Source organism: Ambystoma mexicanum, chromosome 13 (assembly GCF_040938575.1).
Source record: "Ambystoma mexicanum isolate Mex_15411 chromosome 13, UKY_AmexF1_1, whole genome shotgun sequence".
Taxonomy (NCBI): domain Eukaryota; kingdom Metazoa; phylum Chordata; class Amphibia; order Caudata; family Ambystomatidae; genus Ambystoma; species Ambystoma mexicanum.
The window spans coordinates 407,435,583-407,446,393 of NC_090938.1; the positions used below are offsets into that span (position 1 = coordinate 407,435,583).

Consider the following 10,811-nt stretch of genomic DNA (forward strand, 5'->3'; position numbering starts at 1 on the left):
AATGAGATCTAGATAAGCCTTCTGCCGCATAAAACAGTATTCAACAAGCTACAACCAATGGAAGGACAAGCAATGCCAAAGTAAATTGATTCAGAAAGGTGCCTTTAGGGAGCTGGGACAGACAAAGTCATTTGGACAAAGTCTATAGTACTGATGCACTTCTTGGAGAAAGTCTTTCACAAAGTCAGATAGTTCAATGAAATCATTGAAGACACACAAGCTGTTAGGCCTGTGCAAAAGGGGAGTTGAAATCAACTAAGAAAGTTAAGCAAGTGCAAATCTCAAGTGAGTCAGCACGACTTAAGGGAAGAAGGCAAGTACCCCGAAGCACACACAGAACCTCTGGTTAGAAGAAAAGTGGTCCAGCTTTATTCAGTCTTGCTACAGCCAATCAGGCCCTGGTTCCTGAGCCCAGTCAGGGGCTAAAGCCTGCCAAAGGCAGAACACAAAAAGGGCTCAAATCTGTCTCAGCGCACAGAGTAAACACCAAGAAAGACTGCTCAAACAGAACACGGCGAAAAAGAAGACGGGGCCCTTTTGACAAAATTGATACCCATGGGTGCTGTACTGCAGCGGGTTCAGCCTGCGGTAAAAAAGCACACTGGTAGTAAAAATGAAACCACTGCCAGCCATTTAAGAGTAGTGAGGGTAACAAAAATGCTACATGATAAAGTAGGATAAGGGGCTACTATGTAACCCCCAGCACTCCACATACGATGGTCTGTGCTAGTCCTACAAAGGAAAAAGGTAAGTAAGATCGATTTCACCTTACTATTCTTGGGAACAGTAGTTGACCCAAGAAAATGTATTTAAACCTCAAGAGAAATCCAAAGACGTTTTCGGTGACACTGCACTGAGGGTGCTGTGTGTCACTATACAAAAAGCAGATGCTTATGGAGTTGGACAGACTCCAAAAACAGTGAAAACAAACTCCAAATCAAGGAAAAAAACAAAACACGAGTGAGAAAAAAGCCCCACTGACTCAAGAGTTTAAACAACAACAAAATTAAAAATAATAATAGCACAACACACAAGGAGCTGGGGGTCTCTAAGGTTGAAGGGAATTAGTACAGAACTGACAATTCTCCCCAACACTAGCCATGCTCGAATATACTACAGGCAATAACTAATTATCTCCCTGCAACTTCGATGCTTAGGCCGTGTTCGGGAATACTTGTGCACCCGGAGGCTGTCTGCACTCAGGGATCCAGTTGTGCGGGCAGTTTGTAACACTGCGTGAAAGTGTGCGAGCACATATATATGTGCAGATTGGAGGTATGGCCAGATTAATAGGTGTGCAGTCAGGGGGTGGGGCCGAAACACTGAAGATGAGCAAGAGTGTTACACGTGTACACTTGTGCGTTTGTAGCTACATAAGATATAAATGTGTATGCATATCTTCCCATTTCATTCGGGTGTAAAAGGCACGTGTGCATATTTGGAAACAATTGGGAGTTACCAGACATTTTTTGCACACACCGCATAGCCCTAAACTCCCTTAGACATTGTGGGTCTTTGAAGTACGTAAGGCGAGGGGGTGGTCATCTGCATCCTACCGGGCGTCCGTCCCTCCCCGCCCAAACTGGTCCTTTAGCTATCGAGAGCAAAGAGTGGGTAAAGGGAGTATACTGCTTGCTTACCCTTTGGTCTTATTGGGAAATTGTGAGTAGACCCAGGGTGTCCCGTCAGTTCCCTGTCGTAGCACAACGAGTTACACGTACCTGATGGTGTGCGGGGGAGGGGGCGCGGTGGGGTCAGGCAGGGAGAACCAGTCACGTCACAAGGAGGAAGTAAGGTGTCAGAGCCGTAAACAAGTGATTCGGGAGAAGTATGGAAGATACCGAGACGTTAAGGCGGGAGAGGAAAGGGGGGGCGGGGGGATGGACTGGATAAAGCCACATTTGGGGGTGGTCCAGAGCAGTACGCGTAGTTCTAAACATCTGCTTCCTATTGTAAACCCGCTCTTGTGGCAGCCCCGGAATGCACCTATACCATCCCCCCCTTATGAAGGTATTTCGCCCATGACCTCTCACCCAGATGTGGAGCCAAGCTGGGCAGCACGTACACAGGGTACTGACACGTGGAGGCCCAGCCCCTAACCCTCCCTCGCCCAGCTTGTCATCCCCGGCCCTCCCACTTCCAGTCCTCGGTCCCCTCCAGGCCCTCCTCCAGCCTTCCCGCTTCAGGAGGCCCGCCCTCTTCATGCTCTTCTCTCCCGAGAGTCTCCCCTCGCCACGAGTCGCTGTTTCGCGCGCCGCAGCGCCAAGGCTTTCATGAGCAGAGACGGACGTCGAGGTCACCACGGCACCCTGACGTGACCATAGAGATCGGGCGTCAGCAACGCCGCATGACGTCACCTTCCACGGTGCACCGACAACGCGCCCCATACGTCGCAATAAGGCTACATATCCGCGTCAGTGGCTCAAGGGCCACACAGGGATGAAACATTATCATGAATGTGAGACTGACCCCAAGTACACCATCCCACAGAGAAACATTATCCAGTCTGCTCCCCTTTAAGATTATGTACCGGCCACTCGTCGGCCCTTCCCTTCCTCGTCCCAGTACTTAATCAGGTATCGCTTGTCAGGCAACTACCTACTTTTAATTCCCTGGAAATCTACATTACCTGTAGTGACCCCTGAGAACTCTCCTTATACGGGAGGAGGAGGACATGCACCCCCTTCTCCCCCGCCCAGCCAATCATCTTTCTGCCTGCACTCCAGCATGTAGATTAACAAGGGGGGTCCTGGGAGTCCCTCTGCCAGACATTAGTCCTGGTTACGAGAAACTTACCCAGAGTCTTTAGCTCACTATCTTTCACAAAGAAGAAATATCCTAGACATATCAGTCTTTGTCCTGCCCTGGGGCAGTCCAGCACCGAAATGCTAGGCAATTCTCCTCTGAACAAGAGTACCAACAGAAACCCCAGACACGTGTTTCGGTCTGGTTGGACCTCATCAGTAGGGTGGATCTGTGCCTCTCTAAGAATAGTGAGCAAGGGGTCCACGTCTGGATTCCCCTAGTAACTTAGGGTGAGACCCAAAGTTACTTAAATATGCAGATTAACAAGGGGGGTCCTGGGAGCCACCAGCAAGTGCCCCTACTTGGGAGGGCAGGAGTGGAATTATGCCTGGGACAAGGAAGATAAGGACTCCAGAGTAAATGGATTACTGGTAAGTAATCTGAACATCACCTCCTCGACCTCTCCTTACTGGACGAGGATATACCCAGTAATATGTGGGGAAGCGGGTGGAACAGGGTAATTGTCAACTACCCAACTGCAAGCAAACAAACCAAATGTAAGGAGTACATTACACGTTGATGCTAAGCAGAACCACAGACCTGAAGGACTGCCTTGCAATACCAACATACAGTTTATATAATAAAGATCACAGGAGACGCCCATGTGATATCCCTGCTGAGGTGCCCTACTGTTACATGCTTGAAGTCCATCCACCCAGAAAGTGGGCATAATACAAATAGGTCTGCCCTGAACAGAACCAACAGGTAGGGTAGGGGCAGACCAGAAACCTTGTACCCCAAACTGACGACTCTCCTGATCCGCCCATTTGGGTTGCTGTTTTTCAGCAGACGAAATGAAAGGAGTGCGAGAAGGACCAAGTCATTGATCAGATGAAAACCTGAAACAACATTTGACTCTTGAGGGGAGCAGTTCGGAACACCGGACCCTCTGGCACAAACCATAAATAAGGTTTGTAAGCAACAAAGGTCCCCAATTGTTTTTAACACTCACAAGGCATAGTAGGTTCGTCATCCCCTCCCCACCATCTTTGGTTTAACTAACTTATTTATTATTGTTGTAATTACATTTTCTATCATCCCCTGTCCCCTCCTGGTTGCCCTGTGGGTGCTTTGAAACAGTATTTGCTTTCTGTATAAGCGCCTAATAAGTGACCAATAAATAAATCCCCCCCTCCCCTGTGGGTGGAAGCCACGGCCACTAGGCACTTAAAGAAGGCTACTTGACATCTCCAGCAACTCAAAGGGAGGGGCAGAGATGACCTTAAGAACCAGAGGGAGAAATTCCTATACCTGGAAGAACAGATGAAGCTAAGTCCTCACGGGTTGGTGTGGGTTAATGGTAACCCAGGAAGCCCTGAATGCTCTTGCTGGCCCCAGTTAGAGAAAATCTAACACCCGAAACACAGGAAGGGGCATCAAGGTGGGACTAAACAATCGGCTGATAAAGGAACGCAAGTGCCTAGCATAAGCCCTAAGGGGTAGACAAGGTACCTGCAATCATGTACTGACAGAGTAAGATCAGGGGAAAGGCTTTATCTAGCCCTCACCGTTCAGAGACCAGGCTGTTAACGGAGTGCGAGAAAGGGTGGAAGCTGAAAGAGCAGGTCACCTCACCAGGGATTGGATTGATCCATGTGGAGGGCGCAGGACACCAGAGAGCAGTGAAAAAGCAGGAACCAGGGTTTCCCCAGCCAGAATGGAGCCACTAGAATCAACCAAACCTCACCCTCTTTGAAAGGAGAAAGTCCCTCGGAATGAGAGGGAAGTGAGAAGAGGCAAAGAGAAAGGACTTTCTGCTAAGAGGATCCTAAACTCTTGACATGTACATCGGAAGAGCATTCTGGGTGGAGGCAAACAGGTCCACCATGGGAACCCTGAACTTGTTGCAGATCACAATCGCTCTTCAGGAATATTTCAGATTATAGGGAAATACTCAGGGTGTCTGCTCCAACATTCCACTCCCAGGATATTGGGGGCTACAAGAGAGAAGGTTGATTTCTGCCCAGCAATCTTGTGGGCCCCCACCCGAAGATAGCGTGTCCACTGGCCACTTAATTGTCTGTGTGAACCATGACCACCCCCTGCCTGAGCTGTGGAGCCACAACAAGCAGAACCCTTCAGATGGCTGAAAGCTGTCTCTTGTTAGAGGACTTCTTCCCCAAATCAATTGCTTATTTGTCCTGGAAGGAGAAGGAACCCAGAGTGGCAAAGAACGGTGGTCTGGTGGGTTGCCCAGAGCAATGCCAGTGGTTAAGATTCATTCTAAACCTTCCAGCCATCACCTCTTTGTTTTTGCTTTGTCACCCCAAGTGGGACAGGTATGCCCAGACGTGGGTCCCGTGCCTGCTGGGCCTAGAGACCCAAGCTACTCCTCACTGATGAGCCCCAACAACGGTGAAACATGTTTGGGGATGCTTGAGGTCTCGTGCAGAAGGGATGTGACTTAGCAGTTCGGGCTGGACTGCCCCTTTTGGGGTGGGGCCCAGCCTGATTTGCATATGGTCTTTCCCCTTCTGTAATGGCGCGGCAGGCAAAGAACGGTGGTCTGGAGGGTTGCCCAGAGCAATGCCAGTGGTTAAGATTCATTCTAAACCTTCCAGCCATCACCGCTTTGTTTTTGCTCAAGGATCAGGGGCAGGAGAGGATCCGGGAGAACCCAACCGCCCCTCCTGCCCCCTAGAAGGTGGCTGTCCATGAACCACCAAGACGCTCTATGAGGTGTAAGCTAGGGGGCACCTTGGTCTTCCTGCAGTAGTGCATTCAGGCAACATCCCACTGGGACAGTACATTCAGCATTCCAGGTCTTTTGTGCTGATCCCATATAGATCGACACTGCCACATCCGCCACAATTGGTGCACCGAGATTTCATCTTTGGTCAACAGACTACAGAATTTGTTCCAAACGCTCACTGGGATACTCTCCCATGCTGGGTGATGACGAGTCCCCTGATAAATTCAGTTTCCTGGGAAGGGACCAGCCAAGATTTCCAGAGGTTCAGCAACCAACTGAATTTACCCAGTAGGGAGTGCACAGGAACACGATGAAGAGGCATGGATCAGAAAGTCGTCCCAGTAGTAGAGACCGATGTGATGTCCTGTGCATATCACATGGCCACTCAGAGGCCACCGGAGGCCAGCATGAGCTCCTCAATGATCTACAAAATAATATGTTATGCCGGAGCGCTTTGACGGCACACCATTTAGCAGGAGGCACTATACAAATACAAGATAACACAACACAAAATAATAGAACACAAAGTTTATTAAAAAAGTACATCGGGGTGCATTTCAGGCTTTTCTAAATTTAACATTTAAAGTGCTTGGGTACCGCTTTCCTTTTGGAAGGAGCCCACAACTGTTTTCCAGCAGCTCGGTCAGTCTCACTCTGGAAGGCAGTTTAAACCCATAGAACAGGTTATACCAACTCCCTAGTGAAAAAAGAGGATGTTATCCCAACCTGCGAGATAATTCTACTGAGCTTTCCGACACGTCTGCTCGAGCTACATTTCACCACACGCGCTTGTGCGTTTCTGGGATTCGGTCTGTGACCTTTAAAAACAAGTCTAACCAAGTTTGGTGTTAAAGGCCTGCTGCCTGCAACTCTGTCGTGTGTTTGTTTACTCAGTGGCTCGACAGATACTTGAACCTACCAAGAAGGGTGTGTGTCTCGATGACGTGTCTACAGTCAGTTCGGCGCCTGTGTGTTGTCGCAGTTCAGAATGAGCAGCGTCCATCGGGCGCCCATTTCCACAGCCACTGCTGGACATGCACTTCTTGGCATCACCTACAAATGGCCACTGCGAGTCCCGCCACCGCCGTAGGTACTCTGGAGTCGTTTGCAATTTCCAGCAGGAACTTCATATGCCAAGAAACACCTCATATTTCAACACACCCCTGTGAGCCGTCAGTTCTTCTGCTGTCCGCCCAGGGACACAAACGCCGTCCACAGCATCAACTCAACAGTCCACAGATACCAACCCAGAGGGCCGGATGGCCAACACTATCACGAGGCAGCCTCGCACCCTCCCATATCAACAGAGGGACCGCACGGGTCTCTCCTGGGCCATTTGGCTATATCCCAGCAGGGCCCCAGGCACGCATACACGGCACAGGGTGGTCTCATCTTCCGGCAGCAACCTCAAGGACCAACACACATTCGATGTCCCCCACCCCCCCAGCTCCCCGAACAGTGATAACATTCTGACCTGCATGCACTCTAGCAACCCAGTCTCTTCTGTCTCCTCACACTTTCCGATATGGAGGACCCTCATACCGTGTGCAATCTGGAATAAAAGTGTTAGATAATTCTGCCCGGCCCGACACAGAATTACACATTTGTGCACCCACTACTCATCTGGTCCCTGTGATGTCTCTCTATGCAGCCATCCACCTCTATGCTGTTGCTGCGTACCCCAATCCCTGGTCCCCCGCAATGTCGCTTGTCCCCCACCCCCCATACCTCGTGTACCGTTCCTCCTGTCTGTCTTGGCACTTGCACTGTCCGGGTCTCGCTAGACCAAGGCAGTGGCAGGTCTTCACATCCTTGCTGTTCATTGCCTGTGGGAGTGTCCCTGCATTTTCCCCTTGTTCACTCCCATTGTCTTTGGACACTGTGTGGATGAACCATTGTATATCACTATGCTTACTCTCTACTCTACACCATCATACAAGTAGAGCCCTCAATCAATTCGGCCTAGCTGCTCACATACAAATACTATTCCATGAACAACTCGACATTCTAATAAAACGCAGCTATACCCCACAAAAGAGGGCCTAGCTGTACACATAAGCGTCCCACAGGCCTAACGCAGCCAGAACCCAATCTTGGTGTTCATCCGCCAGACTGCACACATTGAACTGATACCAAGACCACCACACCTAATGCTAGAATGCAGCTACCATCAAACAATTACATCAGCTTCACAAATAACTGGTGCACCCAAGCACCCTTCGACACTGTACTCTTTCAACTGACCTGGACTACAGTCCCCGAGGGCGTTCAACCGACCAGCGCTTTGAGATCATACTAATGATATATAGAGCGCTATATAAATGCCAAATAACATAACACCTGAAGGGGCCCTCACATGCTTAATACATACCTGAAGATTACCAGGGCACGCGAAAGCCACCCAAGGGGCCGTCGTAGCTTTCCACATAAATCCTGCGGTCCTGCTCAAAATGGAAAAACGTGAGTATTGCTTGGTCAGCCTAGCGCCAGGGTTTGGGCCTCGGGGCACAACAGCATGACACCCTATGCCAACATCCACTTCCGTCTTATTCCGGCCATTTCATACCCTGTCCCCATCAAATCACTGGCCCTCACTCCTACTGTGATAAAAGTCATCTCAGTGCTTCTGCATTACATGTCAAATAACCTGCAATTTGCTCATCCAGTCCCGGTTTTCATCTGCATTCTGGGACTTGTGGTTTTCCTTTTGAATTAGAGATTACAAACCCATATTGTAAAGAAATATACCCTCAGAATGCGATAAACATCTCCTGGACGATCTGGAGTATGTTTTACTTACCTGCCACGTCCTTACCGTCCCGTGGGGCCTTCGCACTACCCAACACAGTTACCCATACTTTCACGCATCACCCCAGAAGCCATTGCATTGCAAGATACCAGAGCGCATGCTTTACAGCCTGTTTGGGAGCAGCACGCCCTCTAACACTGGCCAGACAGTCACGACTTCACCCAACCCCCCACCGCCCCGTGGCTATACAGATTGTTTCGATTCAGGGGTTAGTAGCTAAACCAGTCAGGTTTTATTTATTTGTATTTTGGTACTTGCGGTTTTAATTCTAAATGAAGGTCCCAGAACGTAAATCGAACGTTGCGTCCTTAGTTACTAACGCCTGGCAATGGGCCACTCGAGGGTTATGCTTCCCGTGCACCCACACACACACACACAACAACCCTGCCCCTGATACCAGAAGAAAGTGTAGCGCAACTCACCCCAAAATCCGTGCGTAGAACGTGGGCATGTTGCAAAGCCTTGGTTACCGTCCCCGTGTACCCACCCCTCTGCCGACAGTGCCCGCCAGCGAGCCGGAGGGAGAGCGCGTGTGGAGGTCGCAGCAGGAGACTGGGGTCTAAGGAAGGGACAGGAAGCAGGATGCCGAGGAAGGGGACGAGAGACCTGGGAAGCCCAGGTGACAGTCAGGGCATCGGAGGGGAGTTTTGAGAGGGAAGCAGAGTCCAGTATTTACCGGTGTGGGCCGGGCCCGGGGGCTGGACAGGGGGAGGAGGAAAGGGTGGAGCCCGGGCTTCCAGGGAGAACTCTCCATCTGGAGGAAGCACAGGGGCCGGACGTAGAAAGAGAACACGAACGTCTCGAGGCGGGGGTGGGACATCAACCTCTCAAAAATGTCCGATATGGGGTGTGCAGTGTCCCCGCAGTCCTTTTGTTGTAGTTACGTCACTCACTGGTCATTCTGGGATTTGTAGTTTTTTTTTTTATTATTTCGGGATTACTACCACCAGCATGAAGAGAAAAGTTAAGGGGTGAACGAACCTAAAACGTGCATCGGGTAACTTTAGATATCTGGAGTGAAGGTACCCTAAAACACCGGTGCTAGATCCTGTTACCGGCGCTAGATCCTGTCACTCCACCACAAAGGAAGACACACCTATCATAGAGTAAAACGGGCACCATCCATTCCTTCTTAGGAACGGCTCTCTTCTACTCCAGATTCTACCCAGTCCCCCTCGCCCAAAGATTTTACTGCAAAAAGCTCCCCATCCCAACAATTAACTGCAAAAGCAGGGACCCATGCCCCCTCCCCAAAATAGAAAATCCGCCCCAGTCCATCACCAGGGTCAGACTGGGACATAACATTGTCTCGGGCACCAATGAAAAAGTGGCTCAGTTGCAAATGGCAATTCATTCCTTTTGTGACAGACTGAGTAATACCCAAGGGGGGAGGGCTGGGGGCGGAAGTTGATGAAATGTGATGCTAATTGTGCATTTTAAAGAATATTCAGTAACACTGGTCCAAACTTCTAGCCACATGGTGGCGTAACTTATCAAACTGGCCCATCTGGGCCAAAAAAGTGGCCCACTTTGACCCAAAAAATGCCCCACACTAGCATTTGTGTTTTTCGTTCCGGCATTGACCTATTGCCCTATATGCCAGTCCGAGCCTGTCCATCACATTCTCTAGACAAGCAGGTATTCTGCAAGTCTTCTTAGGGAAAGAAGCAACGCTCCATACTCCGAAACCAAAGTTCTGGCACCGCCTCAACACTAGAGGTGGCAGGTGGGTATTCATTTTGGCTTTTGACTGTGTGAGGGGAGTTTGAGGCTCGTGGCAGATACATGGGTATACTTCTTGGAGACATGACCCTGTATTCTGGCGCCTGACAAACCCTGTTGACTGTCCTGGCAGGCAAACGTCTCAGCTGGGCACTGAGCACAGCACCTGAGCAAGGTAGCATAAGGTTTGTGATGGCTCTCAGTCTGCCAGCCAACATACTAAGGAAGGGGAATGGGAGCCCAGGCATGGACTGACCTATAGGGAACTCTGGAGATTTCCTGTTAGGCCTCTGCAGCCTGGGCCTCTTTTGTGTGTGGTATTTCCACAATTTCCCATAGGAAAAGGGTTGGGCTTGCTGAAAATGTGTAATATGGGGACACTTTGAACATTATTTCTAGGTTTGTATCAATGGTTTCTATACCAAATAAAGCTATGTACAACATTACTTCCAGGGCCTCATTTGGTTCCCTGTAATTATTTCCACAGCCTCTTCAGTCCACCCCTGTATGTGCCCCTCGCCAACCTGTCCATCAAGGTCTCTGGCTCCTTTACATACACATTCTATGTTCCACTACATAGTACACGTGCCCAGTAAGACACAGAAGAAAAAAACCTCCCAACAGACATCAAACACCAGCACACTACACCTCTACAGCCAACTTGCATACCAGAGCCATTGCCTCTACATTCAAGCACTACAGAACCACACGGCTGCCTTCCGGACACAATTGCATCTGTGCTCTATATACCGAACACCTAGGAACAAACCTGCACTCGGAGCT

At 49.8% G+C, this 10,811-nt stretch overlaps 1 protein-coding gene across 2 annotated transcripts in view; it reads right to left on the minus strand.

The window, feature by feature from the left end:
* The window catches only part of PCK2 (phosphoenolpyruvate carboxykinase 2, mitochondrial), a 32,682-nt gene extending 23,582 nt beyond the window's left edge, over positions 1-9,100 (minus strand). Inside the window, exon 1 of one of the 2 annotated variants that reach the window (XM_069634010.1) lies at positions 8,729-9,100. In XM_069634010.1, coding sequence (XP_069490111.1) covers positions 8,729-8,757 — 29 coding nt within the window. In that variant the 5' untranslated portion in view covers positions 8,758-9,100. Of the gene's footprint in view, positions 1-2,033; positions 2,273-8,728 lie in introns of those variants that run through there. The other variant, XM_069634012.1, reaches the window with a different exon arrangement.
* Positions 9,101-10,811: the final 1,711 nt, after the last annotated feature.